This window comes from Ochotona princeps, chromosome 9 (genome assembly GCF_030435755.1).
Source record: "Ochotona princeps isolate mOchPri1 chromosome 9, mOchPri1.hap1, whole genome shotgun sequence".
In the NCBI taxonomy this organism is placed as follows: Eukaryota; Metazoa; Chordata; class Mammalia; order Lagomorpha; family Ochotonidae; genus Ochotona; species Ochotona princeps.
In genome coordinates this window covers 54,052,398-54,072,610 of record NC_080840.1, presented here as the reverse complement: position 1 = coordinate 54,072,610, position 20,213 = coordinate 54,052,398, and the positions used below count along the sequence as shown (strand labels likewise).

The 20,213-nt window shown below is 41.4% G+C and overlaps 1 protein-coding gene across 1 annotated transcript in view; it reads right to left on the bottom strand.

Moving 5' to 3' along the window:
* PREX2 (phosphatidylinositol-3,4,5-trisphosphate dependent Rac exchange factor 2) overlaps positions 1-20,213 on the bottom strand; it is a 261,658-nt gene that overhangs the window by 49,236 nt on the left and 192,209 nt on the right. Inside the window, exon 35 of the mRNA XM_058668713.1 lies at positions 14,758-14,872. Coding sequence (XP_058524696.1) covers positions 14,758-14,872 — 115 coding nt within the window. The remainder of the gene's footprint in view (positions 1-14,757; positions 14,873-20,213) is intronic.

Below are 20,213 nucleotides of genomic sequence, written 5' to 3'. Positions count from 1 at the left end.
GAAGATTAGGGTTGCAAATCTGAGTCAAGAACCAGGACGAGGTGCAAGCCCTGAAGTCCTATTGTGCTTTAATTTGTGCTCTTTCACAGTTGCACCTACAGGATGTGAAATGGCCGTAATTTGTCTATGCCGTTCTTCATATCCATCATATGTCAGGGGAGCATACTAACTGAAACTGTGCTTTTTCTGCACAAGTGACAAATTTCACAGAGATGCAATCATGGGAATAGTCAAGCAAACCCTTTTGGGGCTAACTTGGTGGCACAGCAGCCAAATCCCCCACTCTGTGGCTTATGTATCCCATATGGGCACCTACTGCTTCCTGTTTCAGCTGCTGCATGTCTGATCTGGCTCTCTGCTTACGGCCTAAGAAAGCAGTGAAGCATTTCCAGAGTCCATGGGCCCCTGCATATACACGAGAGACCTGGAAGAAACACCTGGCTCCCAGATTTGGACCAGTTCATCTATGCCTGCTGCAACCTCATGCTGGAATGAACCAGCAGATAGAAGAACTACTCTGTCTTTCAGTTTTCCCCTGTAAAATACCTGCCTTTCAAATAAAAATAGATACATCTTAAAAATTCCAAATCATTTTAGCCAGCTATTCCTTAGTCAAAGAGTGCCCAAAGCATGCATATGGTGCCAAGATGGGTATTTTTGAAACATTTCCTACTAATATTACTAAAATACCTACCTTCTTCTTAGTTATATAAAAATATTTTTATATTTTTATTTTAAAAGTTTTCAGTAACTTTAGGGGAGGGCATTTGCTGTCAAGTTTAAGTCCTCAGTTCAGAACCTGCAACCGAAAGCTAGTAGAGCGTCCTATCAATGTGCACCTTGGGAGGACACTGATGTTGCCTTTAAGCACTTGGCTCCTCCCCATCTATGTGGGACAACCAGCTAAGAGCTATCATTTCCCCTGGCTCTGGCCTACACCCGTCTGGGCTACTGTGGCATTTAGAAAGTGAAGCACTGGATGGAAGACCTCTCTCCTTTCTCTGTCTCTCTGGCTTTCAAATAGAATGAAAGCAAAAGTCAATACATAAAAGCTTTAAGAAAATGTGTCATTCTCCATTTGCTAAGCACAACTTAAGAGAACATTTGTCTAGAACAATTTTCTTATTTTCTTTTAATAATGTAAACTTACATTTAGATATCCAAAAATGTAAGCACGCGTGCACACGCACACACACACACACACACAATCAGCAGGAAGCTGTTAATTCACAGACAGAATAAATGACCCCAGTCACACAAACAACTTGTTTTTTTTTATTTTTCTCTTTTAGCTTACCCTTTGCTTTATACTGAAAGTAATATTTAAGAAATCATAACCTAAAGCCCTGAAAAGCAAGTTTGACAAATGGTGCACTGTTCGCAAGTAGTATGGACCTTCCATGTCATCATGGTGCTTTTCCCCAGAAATCAGGAGGTATTAACATAAAGGGCTTTGGAAATGATAAACTACTTTTGTGTGGAACAGAAACAATGAGGCTGACAGAAATGACAGTATTAGGTAGGAAAAAAAAAGAATAAAAGAGTATGAGGAGTTTGTTGTAGTTCCAAAGTTCAACAACTCACAAGTTGCTACTCTCCAACAATGAGAAGGAAATCAATCAATAACTTTGACTTGGCACAAGAGGGAGGTTATAACTCAGAAACAACTGTTCAAAATTTCTGCTGTCTCAGCTTCAGTCACTGGGGAGAGCCACTGAACCAGCGAGCAAGTCTTCAGACAGCCAGTGTCAGGACCAGAAAGCATGGAGCAACCTTCAGAAGCACAGCTTAGGATGCGTTGCCCCAGGAGATGGGAGGAGGAAAAATCAGATCAACCAGCAGGCCTGAACCAGCTTCACCGCTGCCTGTGAAACTTTTAGGCATTTTCAGTTGCATTTGCAAATGATGCGTAAAATGCAGATGCACCACAGTAATTCAGTAAAAACCTTCCAATCATTACTGTACTTACAATAAAATCCAGATCTCCAACTATGTACAATGGCCACCACGTACATGGCCTACATAAATAGACCCCTGCAAATATTTCTCAGCATGCACTACTCTCCTCAGTGCTGGAATCCCGTTGGTTCTCCATGTCTTTTTCAAGCATGATAGCCTGTTCCATGCCTCACATGGCCTCAGTGTGTTTGTCAAGATCTCTCCTCCCCGCCACCCCAGATTTGGCAAGGCTGAATTCTTGGGTCTGATTCATGCTGATGTTCAAACATCATCCCTGACTGTAGCCACAAAATTCTCAACCTCCTAGTTATCAACTCTTTTTACATTTTCTTTATGTCATTTTTCAAGCTTACACTTTGCTTAATGGGTTTGGTTACTCAATCATTTTCTGATTTTGATAATTCCAAAAGAATGTAACTGCTGCATATGCTGGATGAATGAATGAGTGATGGTACAAAATCAGAGTGCCCGGGGGCTGACACCAACACATAGTAAGTCTTTTCAGTGTAGATGCTCACTGCATTGACTGAGATGGTCCAACACATTAACAAAATACGGACATTAAAGACACAAAATTCTTTTAGTTAAATCCTGCTTTTAACACATATTATTTGTATATGCTCTTGACATGATTATATGGAACACATTGAGTTGCTATTTCTGTTCATTTTTACATTACATAATTATTTATTTGGCAGAATGATTGATATAGAAAGCAACAAAGACCGAGAAAATGAGAGGCGGCCAGCACCTAAGCACCTTCTGGCAGTACCTAGGTGGCCTTGGGGAACCTGGGGACTCGGACTGGGGGCTTGTGGAGCAAAGCAATCTTAGAAGCTCTCGCATGCTTTTGGGTCCCACTCGGGCAGGGGGTGGGAGTAGGGAAAGGAGTATTAGGGTCCCAAGCTGGCATGCTAGCATGCTAAGCTAGAGGATCAGGCTTGAAAACTTGTTAACATTCTTGAGTCCCAGGTGGGTGGAGTAGTAGGATCCCAGACTGACACATGTGTTAGAGGACTAGATCTGAGATCCTGGGTGGACTCCATGTGCTCTCAGGCGCAGGGGCTGTGGATTTATATGGGAATGGGGCATAGGATACGTGGGAGGGAAGAATGCTGAGGGAGTACATTGAAGTAAGGAATGACTTTTGGGTGACTCCTGCCAACAAGGGCACTGCACTTGAAGGTAAGCAAGGGTTTCAAGGAGGGAAACTACAGAATCTTCCTGGGTCAGACAGACACACCTGCCCACACTGCCAGCAGAACTGGGCAAGTTAGCATCGCCCATTGCCCACCAGTGCACATGAAAATGAGGGCTTGTGGCCTACCTGTCAGGGTTGGACCACATTACCCACCAGTGAGTGTTGGAGCAGGTGACGAGTCATGTTAGGCTGGGCCATGAGACTAACCAGTGTGGAAGAGAACCAGATTTAGGGCAAATTCTGAGAAGAATATGTGGGCTTGTCCCTGTCGGACTGCAGTATCTACTGGTTTCTTCAAGAGCTGGGGGTGGTGACTGGCCAAACTTGGTATAACAATGGAACTCGCTGACACCCATGGGTAGGAAGGTTCAGAACAGACCAGATTGGTACACACTGCAATACCCATAGGCACATCCAAGATTTGGGAGTAGGATACGCTAGGCCGCAACATCCACTAGCATACACAAAGGTCTAGACTAGGGGTGTTGGACTAGGCTGTATAAGGATCTAGCACCTTCTGGCACACATGAGATTTGGGTCAGGCAGTGTGCCTAGTGGGAGAGCTTGGGAAACTCCCCTGTTGGGCTGTAGCTCTTGATAGTGAGCCTATGAGTCAGTGTTGGGTTTTGGTCAGACTAAGAACGGTAGGTGTGTGCACTGGTTTGGGGCAGCAGATCTGACTGGCTGGGCCAAGCCAAATCATAGCACACTGGCATTTGCAGGAATAAGGATGGGATATGTATCATACTGGGCTAGGCTATCATACCAACCAGTTTGCATGAAAGCCAGGGATGGGGATAGGCTGCATAGGGCTTGGCTGCAGCACCACCAGCAAGAGCTGGGACTGGAGGGAGAATGGCCTACGTGAGGCTACAGCATCTGAAGGCAAAGATCAAGCCAGGGATGGGCTATGCTGCATGGGGTCAGAGCAAACACTGGCATGGGCAAGATCTGTGGCTGGGATCAGACCTCATCAGGTATCTAATGGGACTTGACTGAGCTAAGATTCTCACTGGTGAACTTGAGAGCTGGAATGGGGGCAGGAATCTGGGATGGGCATGGCTGCAGCATCCCTCAGCATGGGTGTGGAGTGGGTCAGACTGGCTAGGCTCTAGTACCCACTGGTGCTTGCGAGAGTCAAGGTGTTTTTAGGCCAGGCTAAGCTAGGTCTTGACATCCTAAAAAGATGGGTTTGGGGGTGGGCCAGGCAGGGCTTTGCTGCAGCATTTAATAGTAAGAGCAGGAAAGGGTGTGGGCCAGTCATGCAAGAGTGCTGTAACTGCTGGAACAGTAGGTGGGTCAAGTCAGGCTAGGCCAAGTATCCACCAGTATGCACAAGATTTATGACTAGGAAGTGACTTGGCAGAAGAGTTTGGGGAGCTCTTTTGTTAGGATGCAGTCTCTGCAGGTGACTCAAGAACCAATACTGGAAACAACCCAGATGAAGCCAGGTTAGAGTACCAAGCATATGTGTGATTCAGTTCTGAGGGTGGGCTGGGCTGGGTCAGTTCATAACACCCATTGGCAGAAATGAGATCCAAGATGGGGTGTGGGACTGGCCAGGTTGGGTCACAACAGCAATCAGTTCACATTAGGGCTGAGACTGGGGACCGTCCAGGCTGGGTTAGGCTGCAGAAACTGCCAGCATGAGCTGGAACTGGAGGCAGGCCGGGTGGAGCCAGGCTTCAGCACCCACTGGAAAATGCTGAGGTGTGGTGACCCATATCAGACTGGGCCACAACACCCACCAGCACATATGAGATCTGGTGGGGGACAGACAAGCTGGTAGAGGAACTGCAGGGGCTCCCTTGTTGGACACTGTTCCTGCTGGTGAGAGCTGGGACTGGAGACAGGCCAAACTGGGCACCTGTTGACTTGCATGTGACCTGGGTTAGAGGGAGAGCTGGGCTGGGCTAAGTGACCATATCCACTGGTGTGTGCAGGAGCCAGAGTAAGTACAGGATGGTCAGGCTTAGTGCAGCCTCAGTTGGCAAGTGCTGGGACCAGGGGCAAGTCTTGTCAGGGCAGACCACAGTACCACCTGGAAAGTGCAAGATTTGGGGCTAGGAGTGAGCCTAGAAGGTCAATTGGGAGCACCTTTCTAATGGGCTGCAACTCCCAACAGTGAGCATTTGAAGAAGAGTTGGTGAGCAGGGCTGGCTGGACAGGCGGTAGCACCTGCTGATATGAGTGTGGACTGCAGAGAGGGATCAGTCAAGCCGAGAACAAGGCTGTAGCACCCAATGATGTGATCAGTCTGTGACATATATAGGCATACACACACACACACCAAGGATATGGGCGGGCCTGGTGGGGACTTTTGTGTGTCACCCTGACTAGGCTACATTTCCTGCTGGTGTGTGTGAGGGCCAAGTGTGTGGGGGTAGGGTTGGGTTGGGGCATAGCATTCATTGGTTTGCATATGAGATGGGGCTGGAGACAGAAGTGCCCCACCTACAGCAATCAGTGGTGTGTGTGTAAGCTGAAGTGGGTGATGGACTGAGCCAGATCCTGCACACACAGGAGACAGGTCTGGGGTCACCTCAGATGAGGTTTCTTTGAAGATAAGCCTCCACCGCCATCAACTGGATCACTGGTCTCTAAACACCAACAGCTGTGAAAATCACAGAATTTGAAATCTGACTGTGGAATGCATGTGTCAGAACTGGGCCTCCTCAGTTGCCGAGGCCTGGGCAGTGGACATGACAGATCACTGAGTACCATGGATGGCAGAGCAAATTGGACAATTTGCCTGGCCAAGCTTTGACAGCAAGTATCTGGGCAAGGGTGACTCTAAGGTGGACTATGTCAAACAATGGAACTTGGAAGGATCTTCTCAACTCTGGGATTGTGAAATCAACAATACCCAAGAACTATTGAAATACCTGGGCAATGCCTTCAGAACATGCTGCACATTGGGGATCCTAGGAATACACCATGTGGCCATACCACATCCCCGGGTACAGATGTGTTAGGCTGCTGGAAGCAGCCTTTCTTTTTCACATCTCTTTTTCCAGATACAGAAAGAAAAAAAAAGGTTGAAACAATTGCTTCATACACTTGCCCCCAATTCCTCAAGCCTTCCCACCCTAATCAGTGGTCCACATGGGAGTCCATCCTTCTCTACTATGTAAACATTATCAACAGTAAGATTAAAATAAAAGAAAGAAGAAAAGAAAAAAAAGTGAGAGGGAAAGAGAATGAATGAGATCTTCCATCCATTGGTTCACTCTGTAAATGTTAGCAACACCCAGGGCTGGGCAGGGCTAAAATCAGGAACAAGGAACTCCATCTGAGTCCCCATGGTAGGTGGCAAGGACTCAGGTACTCAAATTGTCACCTAACACTTCCCTAAAGCATTAGAAAGGAGCTGGATTGGTAGGGCCTTATGGTGAATGTAGATAAAACTAGATGCATCCCTTATGGGTGCCTGCTCAAGTTTCAGTTGCTGAACTGTCTATTCAGTTCCCTATGAATGTGCCTGGAAAGGAAATGAAAGACAGCCGAAGTACTTAGGTCCCTGTACCCATGTGAGAAACCAGGATGAAGTTCCAACGTCCTGGTTTTGCCCTGGCCAAGCCCTAGCAATTGTAGCCACTTGGGGAATGAACCAGTGGATGAAAGATTTCTATTACTCAATGTCATCTCTCTCTGTAACTGCCTTTTTAAAAGGAGAAGCAGAGTTGCCTGGATTAGAACCAGCACTCTAACATGGAATTCCAGTGTTCCCAGTAGCTGCTAAATTTACTATTTCACAATGCCTACCCGCACTTGGTTTTTTTAAGCAAGTCACATAACTAAAAAGTATTGTGATTGACTCAATATGTCATTAAAATTTAATAAAATCTTATCCAAAAATGATTGATCCATCTACATTCTATCTATCTGTCTATCTATCTATCTATCTATCTATCTATCTATCTATCTATCTATCTATCAAGAATGAGAGAGAATTGATATCCCATCTACAAGTTCACCTCCTAAATGCTAATAGCAATCAGGGCTAGGAACTCTATCCAAGTCTCCAGTCTGTCATGTGTGAGGCAGGTAGTTATCTGCTTGAGTCATCATCCACTACCTCCCAAGTCCAATGGTAAGAAGCTGATTCAAAATCTTAGAAGCAGAATTAGAGCCAGGGCCAATATATGGGATGCTGGAGTCACGACGTATTGGCTTAATAATCCATCACAGCATAATGCCTCTCCCTATCTTTTGTTTTAAATACAAAACTACTTTTACTTATTCCTTCCAGTTCTGCAACAATCACCCTAACTGGAATGGAGTTCACTGTCTTGTCCAGCCTACCATCACTTTTCCCATTGGTTCACTTGTCTTCCGTGGCACAGAACCCACTCAGGAGCGGACACAGGTCATACTAATGAATGCCTCCTCCAAAGCTTCTGCTCCGGTTGGCATCTACTCTGCTTCCAAGAATGTAACATGAATCTGTACTGTCTATCTCATGGGAAACCACCCTACTGAGCCTGAAATCATACCACCCAAAAAGAGACAATAAACACAGGAAGAATCACACTTTGTAAATTAACTACCTGCCTCATACATGTTTGAGATTGTTGTGAAACTCATAATCTAAAAAATGCTTCATAATAAAAAATCCAAGAATTTGTTGTCTGTAGAGGAGGAAAAGTCTGAAGTCTGAAGCTCAGTTAATATATTAACAAATTAATGCACGAATAGCTCCACTGAAAGTGTACAAAAGCTCCTGGGATATATGGAGATGATTCACATGCCTGAGCTTCTTTTCAAGACTGATAGTAAATAACCCTTTAAAGAGGCATGAGTATTGGGGTGAGGCTCTGACAACCAAGAAAGGATTGCTCAGAGCAGTTCAGAACACAGTATTTGTGAGTACAAGAGGAAAATTCCGAGAAGAAATCAACACCTCCTTCAAGAAAAAAGCAGGAAGAGAGACATCATTGGAATAGAAGAAGTGTCTTTCTGTGTGAAGGAAAAGTAATACGCAACAAGATTAAGATACAGACGAGGTAATTGCTAGAGCAGGCACCCAATGGGTAATGAGGAGTTTGTGCTCTTAAGAATGCATTCTCCAGGAAGAAAACATTCCAAAGTTCTCTTACAAGATACTATACAATTGATATGTGTGCTTTTTTAATGAAGCATCATTAATAAACATATTCTCAGGTATCCATTTTGTATGAATACACAAAGAAAAGGCTGAATGAAGTATGAATGACGGATTGTGTTTTCTTTTTCCTTTGCATTTTTTATAATTTTTAAAAGTTACATTTTAAAAGAGTGTAATGACTGAAAACATGTTTAGTATATAACATGAAAAATTGATTCATGGACATGGTGAGCCATGATAAAACCAGAGTAATCAACATTCCATTTCCATACTCGTTTATCATTTCTTTCCATTAAAAACTTTCAACATCCTCTCTTTCAGTTCTTTATAAAACATGCAATAAATGGAGGCAGCAAGTGAGCGGGTTAGGTAGGAAGATGTAGCCCTGAGTGCAGACAGAGCAAAGGGGGAAAAGCAGGTGCACTGCAGAAATGGAAAAGGAAAATGGCCGCTTTAGGAGAGCAGAGTTTGGACGAGGCCTGGGAGGGAAGGTGGAGCTGCCTGGACAAAAGCAGCGGCTGAAAATGTCCAAGTTGCAGCCCACAGCTCAAGATGAAGGTGAGTAAGAACCAAGTTATGGGAAGGCAGCCCACCAAGGGGACAACAGTCCTGTGGATCTGGAGCTGAGACAAAGGGAGATTGCAGGTGGAATCCCACCTGAAAGGCAGTGTGTAGCCAAAAAAATAAAAAAGCCACAGGAGCAAGCACTGTCCCCAGCACCTGGGAAGGGAGGTAAACCTGAGTGAAATCCCATGGGCTGCTGAACGCACTCAGATTTGTGCAGCCACACTATCGGAGAGCAAGCCACTGGGGAGAAACCAGCAAGTATCGTGCCAGCTGAAGAAGTGGCCACAGAAATGAAATCTGAGTCATCTCCACACCCAGACCTCCTGAAAATAACAGGACCACCCAAAAAGGGGACATGAAAACATGGGGTTGGGAGGGTGTGAGGTTGCAGAGAATAGAACTGGATCAGCTACACAGATTCTGGTGATTAAGTCAGAACTAATGGCCAAATGCACTCGTGTAGGCAGACGTTAGGACCCTGTTGCTCAGATTCCAAAGCCTGGAGTGCAAGCAAAGTGGGAGGTTGGGCGTAAAAGTTGCTCAGGTAAAGATGATAAATAGTCTAAGTGCACGCAGTAATCTTGTTCGGGAACGATCTGGGTGCGTGCGCATGAACAGCATGGACACCATGGGAGAGAGTCAGAAAGCAACGAGCACGTTGGCAAGAGGTTCAGGGAGGGTTGCATCAGAGAGGGAAGAAGCAAAATCACTGACATACACATTCATGATCAGATTCCTATAGAAAAGACTTTAACACACACAATGGGAGACACCAAGACAACTTATCCTTCATCTCAAAGAGCCTACACAGGAATTAAGTGATGAAGAATTTGTGCACATAATTGTATTATAAAGGAGAAAAACCGAATCACCACAAAGTAAAATGAGAGCATGGAAGGGTCATCTGTCATTTAACCAAGCAACACTCGTTTGGAAATCTCTGCTTAAGAATCAGCAGGAAGGGCCAGGCACAAGAGCTTCATGGCTAAATCCTCACTTTGCATATGCAGGGATCCCATATGGGGGCCATTTCCTGTCCCAGCTGAACTACTTCCTATCTAGCTCCCAGCTTGTCTCCTGGAAAAGTAGTAGAGAATGTCCCAAAGCCTTGGATCCTACACCTGTGTGGGAGACATGGAAGAAGCTCCTGGCTCCTGGTTTCAGATAGGCTTAACTCTGGCCATTGTGGCCAATTGGGGAGTGAACCAGCAGATGGAAGATCTTTCTCTCAGTCTCTCCTTCTCTTTGTATATCTGTCCTTCCAAAAAAAGTAAAAAATAAATCTTAAAATAATCACCAGGAAAGCTTTGTCATGACACAGGCTGCTGGCTCCAGCAAAGAGTTTCAGCAAATTCACCCATGACACTGATGTTGATAGACAAGATTCAGTCTTTGAGAATTACCTCTATGTGAAGTCTATTCTTAAATTTTGGCTGCACCTGACAATCCAAGGGTGCTTCTAGAAAACCTAGACCAAGCATCACCCAGACCCCAATTCAGAAAAATTATTTTATTAAGGAGGCCACACTAGAGGAATATATTGCATTGCAAGAAGAGAAGTTTCACCACAAGCTGGAACATGATGGGTACTAAGGCATCAAAGAGGGCAGGAAAGTACATGCTTAGAAACAGAAAATAGTATAACTGATATATTGGCAGAGAAAAGACATCTTGCATCAAGTCAAGAAAAATTGTAACGATCACAATGGGGTTACTTTGACACCTTTTTGAGAGCAGTAAGAAGTCACTAAAGTCCTCAGAACAGAAAAGCAACGTGGTGAGGCACATGGTCTAAGCTATCATCAGGAAGCAAACCCTGAAGTGCTCACCACAGCCTTGGTTTGAGGCAATGGAGTACAGTGCTAGCAAACAGAGGTCTAGCCTGTTGACTCAGGGCCATGTGTTCTTCCTCAATGCTTTAATGTTACATCCACATCTCAAACATAATCCAGGGATAAAATGTCATCAGTTCTAAAGCCGCAGCCTCTCTTTCATGGTGCCATGGTTATCAATGGAAAGAATTTTCATGAGACTAAATGCAAGCTTCTTCAAGTCAGAATTTCTTAGGAGATATACATAAGAATTCAAGATTCCTCAATAACGCTTTTCCTGTAATATGAGTCAATATGTTATATGTCTTTGAGAAATAGTAATTTAGAAATGGTAATAAAATTGGGGCAGTCTAATTGACAGTTGTGTCGGAAAAATCGGGAGCTCCAACAGCATTTTAGCTGGAAGAGAAAAAAATGAATAATTAAAAAAATATCTTGGTGGTTAAAGCAGAAGGCTTTAAGTTATAAAGCAACAGATGAAGTAAAGAATCCTGGGGAAGAAAGAGCGTGTGGGAGACAGGGTAGGAAAAAAAAGCCAGTCAATTGATTTGAAATACTGGTGCCAACATTGCCCCCTGTTGGGTATATTAAAAACGGATGGATCTCCACATACTATTAAACAGTAAGCAATGCCACAATAATACTAATGAGTTTTGAAGACTAAAGTTAGAAAAAAAATTTTAAAACTCAAAGCTCTAATCTGTCAAGCAAGTTTTAAAGTGACCTGACAACAAGAAAATTTATAGAAGAAAGGTATATGATAATAATATATTTAAAATTAAGGCTTCAGGACCCATATTACGGTGTAGTGGGTAAAGCTGCTGCCTGTGACTCCAGCATCCCATGTGGACACCAGTTCATAACCAAGCATCTTTATCTCCAATCCAACTCCCTGTTAATGGACTAGGAGAAGTAGCAGAAGATGGTCCAAAATACAACACTATAATAGTATGTGACAACAGTGTGTAAGCCCCTAACACCCATATGGGACACCCAGCTGGTCCCCTGGATCCTGGGTTTGGCTTACCTCAGCTTGGGCCACTGAAACCACTTGGAAAGTGAACCAATAGAGGGAAGATTGATATTCTCTCTCTTTCTGTTGCTTCCTCTCGCTCTAACTCTTTCAAGTGAAATATATGAATCTTAAAAATATCAGTTTCTAAATTATAACATTTCATTTATTATGGTTAAATTTCCCTTCCATTTACCAGTAACAGAATTTTTACAGGAAAAGCACTAAAATGCAAATAGTGACATATGTATTCACAAGTACTTCTTTTTACAAACTCAGCACATAGATTCTCACATCTTGCACACTGAGCATGTCTTTGCATGAGGGCCACAGCTGTGAATTGATATTTTAAGGACCTGTGTTACTCACAAATCAATGGCACTAGTGTACACAAATGATTCCACGACTGAGAAAGAAATTCTGAGTACAGTCCCCTTTAAAATAACAGAGAGGAATCTTAAATACCTAGGAATTAAGCTAACTAAATATGTGGAAGAGCTCTATGATGAAAACTATAAAACATTAAAAAATGAAATAGAAGAAGACATTGAAAAATGGAGAACCTTATCATGCTCCTGGATTGGCAGGATCGACATCATCAAAATGTCCTTATTACTAAAAGCAATATACAGATTTAATGCAATCCCAATCAAAATCTCTACAACATTCTTCTCAGAAATAGAAAAGAAGATATAAAAGTTCATTTGGAAACACAAGAGACCACAAACAGCCAAAGCTATGCTGAAGAATAAAAATCAAGCTGGGGGAATCACAATTTCAGACCTCAGACATACTACAGAGCAGTGGTCATGAAAACAGGCTGATAGCACAGAAACAGAGAAGATCAATGAATAGAATAGAAACACCAGAAGGGAGCCCACACATGCACGGCCAACTAATCTTTGACAAGAAAATGAAAAACAATCCAGGGAAAAAATCTAGTCTATTCAACAAATGCTGTTGGAACAACTGGACAGCAGCTTGCAGAATTAAGAAGCAAGATCCATGTCTGTCACATTATACAAACACCAGCTCTAAACGATTCAATGACCTAAATCTATATCCAGAAACCATCAAATTATTGAAATAAAATATAGGAAGTACTCTCCCAGAAATAAGAACAAGGAAAGATTTCTTAGAAAAGACGCCAAAAGCACAGGTAGTCAAAGACAAAATAAACAAATGGAACTACATCAAATTAAAAAGCTTTTGGACAGCAAAGGAAAGAATTAACAAAGTGAAAAAGCAACCAACAGAATGGAAGAAAATGTTTGTATACTACACAAGTGATAGGGGACTAATATCCAAGATCTACAAAGAGCTTCAGAAACCCAGGGACAGCCATAAAAACAACCCTGCGAAAAAAAAAAGGGGGGGCAAAGGAAATGAACAGACATTTTTCAAAAGAAAAGATCCAAATGGCTAACAGATATATGAAAAGATGCTTGGGCTTGCTAGCTGTCAGGGAGATACAAATGAAAACTGCATTGAGTTACCACCTAACTCCAATACAGAACTCTACTAACAGCACACGCTGGCGTGGATGTGGGCAGAAAGGTACCCTTCTTCTTCACTGCTGGTGGGAGCACAGGCTAGTACAACCACTATGGAAATCAGTATGGAGAGTACTTAGTGAAATGAAAATAAACCTGCCATATGAGCCAGGAATCCCACTTCTAGGAATATACCCAAAGGAAATGAAAACCGCATATGAGAAAAAGATCTGTAAATCTATATTTATAGCAGTCCAATCTACAATAGTAAAGACATGGAAACAACCCAGATGTCCGTAAAAAGAGGAGTGTTTAAAGAAACTGTGGTACATCTACTCCATGCCATATTACTCAGCCGTTAAAAAGAATGAAATCATACCATTTACAACTGGATGGTCCCAAGTAGAGACCATCATCCTCAGTGAAATAAGTCCAAAAGGACAAATACCATGTATTCTCTCTAATAAAAGCAAACCATCATGCAAATTAGGCTTCTGTGTTTTCTTTTTGTCACCCATGTGTTGGTCAATCAGTGGCGCATTTTCTCAACTCTATGGAGATGCTTTTTTTTTCATTTTTCTTTTTGTCTTTGTTTTAACTTTATTATTGACCTTATTTTGTAGCTTCTCACATAAGACAATGTATGGTGATGAAGTAATAGATACTACCATATCCAGATGTGAAGATATAATTCAATATGCATGCCTACTTCCAAATCAAAGATGGACTCCCACTGAAACTGCTGGATATGTCTAGACAATGGAATGCTGGAATGTCTGACATTATCTGTAACAACAATGTTGGGGCACACTTAAATAACAGACTTTTGAATTATACCTTGTTATGAAGGGCTGTACTATTGTAACGATATGAGGAAAATCACTTGGGGGGCGGGAATTTAGTGGTAGAATCCCAGACCCTACATAATTGTAACATAAAATTAAAAAAATCATTAAAAAGAAGAACCTGTGTTATCCTTACTCTAATGAACCCCTCAGGGGCAACACCATAGTACATGTCAATAATGTATTTTTCCTGGAAATGATTTACCACATATTTTAATCACCTTCCTTTACCTATTTCAGAAATCAAGATATTATTGTAAAATATCCAAAACATTTTGTATTAATGATTTTATTTTTAATAAGTACAGACAATAAAACTGCTAAATAGATCTTGAAAATAGGATGCTGAACTTTCTGCCTTGCCTACTCCTACAATGTTAGGACACATTTAAATAGCAGAATGATGGACCTATTAGTGTTTTTGAAGGAATATACTGTTGTAATAATATAGAAATCATTGCCTATGAAACTTTATCATAAAATAAATGAATTTTTAACTTTTTTTAAAAATATAAAGCAAACAATTTCGTAAATCTTGAAAAAATGAAATAAGTAAACAGGGTAGAAAAATAAAAAGTACAGCTACTAGGATATTTGAAATAGTAGATGCTAGATAAAACTTTTTAGTAAAATAGTTATCATCCTTAATAATCTACCACAGTGAACAATATCAGAAATTTTATTTGTACATTCCTGTCAAATATTTCAAGAAAAAGAGATGTAACCTGGTCTGTTACACACCTGAGTTTCTGGTTGTACTGTTTCACTTTCTCCAATGAGGCTGCATTTATCTGGGCTTGGAATTCTTCCACCGAAACATTGTCCCTATAATAATATCCTTCCATGCTTTCCAGTGCTGTGAAGAGAAGTAAATACATGTTACATACAATTTCATAACTTCAGTTCTCCATAGTTGCTCTAATTTTCTTGATTGTTACGAATTGTGAAAAATAGAACCGAGCATGAACATATGTGCAAGAAATTATGTTTAACTAGTCCAAAAATGAATGAAAACTGTTCTTCTGCTCTCAAAATAAACATCAAGCATTTGGTGATTTTCTCTTAAGTAGGCAAAGGAAATTTCTAGCTTAAATGATTCTCTATTTCTACAACATTTGCATGCAGTATAGAAAACCAAAATATTCCACCCCAAAATATATCTGTAGGAGATCAGAATATGTTACCCAAAAATGTGCCTCTATGGCATGGGGAATATTTCGAGAAACTGCAGACATAGGAAAAATGCTGAAAACAAAGAAGTTACTGTCTGGATGGGAAAATATATACCTGTAATTGAAATATCACTTTACAGGGGTGTCTCCCTGTGTTTACTGATAAAAGAAGGGTAACTTCACCTGTAGAGACTCAGGAGAAACCTCAGCTCAGATCTGTGCAACAGATTTTATGCTTGTTTAATTTGTGCATTTCCCGGCACCTTTTCACAACCGGGCCTACCCAAGACTTTCTTTCCATGGATAAGATTCAGAAACACTCACTTCCCAGTCCCAGAGGGAACACCTTCCAATATCTGCAGCATATCACAGCAACTGCAGATAGCACCAAAATCTTGACGCAGCGTGTATCTATACAAACACAAATCTAAGACATCTTTTCCATCTTAACTAAGAATTTATGCACACAGCCATGACTTTTGCAGTCGTAGGTGTGATAGGAAAACTGACATGACATTTCTTTTTCCTTCTTTATAGTTTTAGAGGTAGATTTGTTATTGACATCATATTAAGTCAAGAGCTTTCAGCTTTTCACTGCTTTTAAAAATTCACTTCTTTATTTATTATAGTTTCCCTTGGCATATCTGAAATGACCGCACCACTACTCTTGCACTTTTGAGTCATTACTTAGTAAAACAAGGTATACTTGGACATAAGAGCGGTTGTATCACCACAATCAATGATCTTAAAACGAAAAACAAATAATTGACAATGGGCAGGCAGTATATGCAGTGTGGATACCCCAGAGAAAAAAGATGATTCATGTCCTCCACAGGATGGAGTAGAACAGGGCAAGATTTTATCATGTTAGAATAGCACACAATTTAAAACTTAGTAATCGAGGGAGGTGTTTGGTTAATCAGTTACGTTGTACGTGTCGCATATGTGGAATCAATTCCCAGGTCTGGTTCGTGATTTCAACTTTGTTCTAATAAAGACCATGGGGAGTAACAGTGATGGCTCAAGTGGCTGGGTTCCTGCCAGTCACCTAGAAAACTTGGCTTAGATTCTCAGCCTCTGGTTCTGGCCATTACAGGCACCTGAAGAGTGTACCAGTAGGTGACAGCCCTCCATTTGCCTGCCTCTCTTTTTATGTATTTAGTAAACATAAAGAAACAAAGCAAATTAAACACACACACACACACACACACAACTTGCATTTTTAAAAATTTCTGTAATTTACCATTCAATATTTTTACTCTATAGATGATTTCAGGTAGCTGAAAGTGTAGGAAGAAAATCCACAGATCTACTGAATTTAAGCCTACCTGCAAAGCTAACTCTTGAAAATTTACTCTCTTTTTCTAGGGCATCTCCATGTATATGTGTTATTAAACTTAACTTTTTTCTTTTTAATCTGTCTTTGGTCACAGTGATCCACCCCAACTACACGCTATGAATAGTGCCAAAGGAACTAGTTTCCTCCTCAAAAATGTTCCTTTTGAGATAAACTCAAACTACATGTATATTACTTATGCGCTTGGGTGCTTAAAAAATGTGGGAAAGCAGAATTAAAAGTTTTGGCATAAAATATCTTTGAAATTCATGCACATATTTTTCATAATATATATTTCACATGAATTTCTTACATATTCATTGTACACACATATACACATAATATTATACATATGTGTGTGACCAGCAGAACTACATTAACAAATGGCAAAGGAAAAAGAAAGTGTCACCTCCAAAAATTTATGTTGGGGCCTAAGTGTCTCAATCTTTGTTTGAGGCTCTTACTGTCACATTGGTAAGAATTCCAAGCAGAGGAATCCATTTAGTGTAAAAGAGCTTGAATCTACATTCACACCGGCATGTGAACCATCTCCCATGAGTGTCAGAGAACTGTCCATTAGCACAGATGCCAGGGAGGCCAGACAGGATCCCCAAATATGGTCAAGGAGAAAAACAATAAATTAAAAGTGTAAAAGGCTCTCTTTCATTATCAGCATCTCTTATGTAGCCAGTTGTGATGCCTTAATTGAATAAACCAATGGGGTTTGGTCCTTCGTATGAAGATTTCTGAGATTCCCCTGCTTGTCCGAATGAACATCATGGTGTCACTTCTTTACTGGTTCTGGAAGACACAGATGCCTCCTGGGAAGGTCGGTGGGTGTCACACACTGACATCAAGGAGACAGTGGCAGTACACTTACTCCCATCTAATTCCCTATCCGTTTTACCCTTACCAGCTGCACTGTTCTTTACACTCCCTTCAGATAATATTCACATCAAGTATAAAGCATAGATAGAACGAGATCTTATACCTCTACTTGAATTAAAAATAAACACATACATGACATCTCACTAATTTTAAATTTTTTGATTGATACAGACTTCCTTTGTTACTGAATTTCTGATGGTTTCTTTTTGCATTAACCTCTATTAGGTTGTATTTACAAATCTTAGGAGAGGAAATGATCACACGAAAGGTTTCCTATGGAAAGACTGCGTGCCTCAGGAATGGTAATGCTCCATCCACTCAGGGAAATCGCTGTCCCTCAAAATGGGTTACTACTAACAGACCTCAGGCTCCCACAGATAATTTCAAAACTGCTATCTACTAATCTTGCTTCACAACTCCTACATAAAAGAGCTGTTAAAGTTTTCTCAAACTGATGAAGCTTTTATCATTTTGGAGGCAAACATAGGAAGTGAACACTGAGCAAATAATAAAACTTTGGAGAAGTATTGCAAAATTACAGTTATTCAAGTGATATTTTTGGTTAGTAATTGAGAAAATCAATTGTGGGAGATCTGAATAGAAGCCTACTGCATTTATTTTAGCACAGGAAATCAAATCATCTCTGGGTTTGTCTCAAGGATTTCTTTATTTACTCCTTATGACTCCAGCAAGCATTAATTATAATAGCTGGGAACTAGCTTAACAAACTTCTGGTTGTAAATAAACACAGAAAATAAAGGGATTTCTGCTAAATACACTATCCTCAGATACATGTCATGCTCATTTCCTCAAACAAGCTGTTATCCCTCAGAAGAAAATATTTCAGGAGGACTCAGTCTATCAACAGTTACACCCAACACCAGTCACTTTTACTAGTTAGAAAGTTAATGATGAAAGCTCTTAAATTAGAATAAAATGGGAGTTTCTGGTCATTAATAAACCAATTAATAAGTATCTGAGCTCTCCAGGTTCTTCATGAAAAGTTAAAGTAACTATCAATTAGTTACTGAGAAAGCTGAAGCCAGCACTGTGGCATGGGGGTTCATCTGCCGCCAGTGCCTCTGGCATCCCATACTGGAGTGCCAGTTGAATGCCAGCTGCTTTGCTTCTCATTCAGCTCCATGCTAATGTACCTGGAAAACCGTGACCACATGGGAGACCTGGATGGAACTGCAGGCACCTGGCTTCAGTCCAGCCCAGCCCCAGCAATTGTAGCCATTTGGGAAGCGAACCTGCAACTGGAAAATCAATCTCTCTGTCTCTCTGTCTCTCTCTCTCTCTCTCTCTCTCTCTCTCTCTCTCTCTCTCCTCATCTGACTTTGAATAACTAAGTCTTTTTTTTTTAATACCTTTCATGTACTATGCAATATGCCAACTACTCTTCAGGAGTTACCAACTTCAGATTCTGTGAGCTAAAGATTATATACCAGTGTGTTTAGCCAAATTGAAAGTTTGGGGAGCTGAAAGCGTTCATGCAAGTTCACTTCAGTTTGTGAAGTGGATTTTCAATCAGCAAGATGGGTGAACAACAGGAAGGAGCAGCATGGTGTGTGTGTGTGTGTGTGTGTGTGTGTGTGTACGCACGCATGTGCATGTGTGCCTACGTGCACCAGGTCGTGGAAGCTAATTTTCATAAAGATCTATGGCCAGTATGATCAGTCCTATTCTTCTTCTTCTTAAATTACTGTTTTCATTAAATTTTGAGATTTATCTATTTATTCGATAGGCAGATTTACACAGAAGGAGGAGCAGAGTTAGAGACAGAAATCTTCCATTTGCTGGTTCACTGCCCCAAATCACCACAACAGCCAGACTCAAGAAAGCCACTGCCAGCAGCCAAGAGCTTCATGCAGGTCTTCCAGGCAGTTCTAGGGGCCCAAGCCTTTAGGCCATCTTTCATGGCTAAAGCAGATACATTAGGGAACTTGACTGGAAGTGGAACAGCTGGGAATCCGAACAGCATCATCAGCATTACTGATGCTATAGACCTTGTGTGTGTGTGTGTGTGTGTGTGTGTGTGTGTGTGTCCAACGGGTGTGTGACAGGGGCTCATGTTGTAGTGCAGTGGGTTAGACTGCCACCTGGGACATCAGCCTCCCAAATGAGTATTGGCTCAAGTCTTGGCTGCTCTGCTTTTGATCCAGTTCCCTGGTAATACACCCAAGAGCCAGAAGATTGTGGTTACTTAGTTGGGTCCTGCCACTCACTTGGGGCACAGACAGAGCTTCAGATTTCTGGCTTTGCACTTGCCCAACCCTGGCCACTGTGAGCATTTGAAGAGGGAACCAGAGGTTGAACGATGCTTTCTCTCTGTTGCCCTCCATCCCACTCTCACTATCCCCTCCTGACACTCTGCCTCTTTAGGAAAAAAAAAAACCAACCAAAAAACTCAGAAAAACGTGGCATATATAAAACACTGTGAGAAATGAACAGTAAGAACCAATGAGACATTTATTTAAAAGCTAAACTGTACGGCCAGGAAGAGCAGAAAAACAGTTTTCCCTATGTATGTTTATTTGCTGTTATAAGAATTGAGAAAACATTGTAACATCATAGTTTAACCTTCAGTAAAAGTAGCTTAGATATACAGTGTTATAATAATGACTTGAAAGCTGGGTCTCTCTTAGCCTCACCTTGTCTAGCTTCCCTGGTTCTCCTGAATAGGATAATAAGTTCTGCAAAGCAGCATTGAAGTATTTGAAATGTTTGTTACTTACTAGCATTTAGAAGTACTTAAAATACAAACTGAAATTTTTTTTTATTTCTATTACATTTGAACT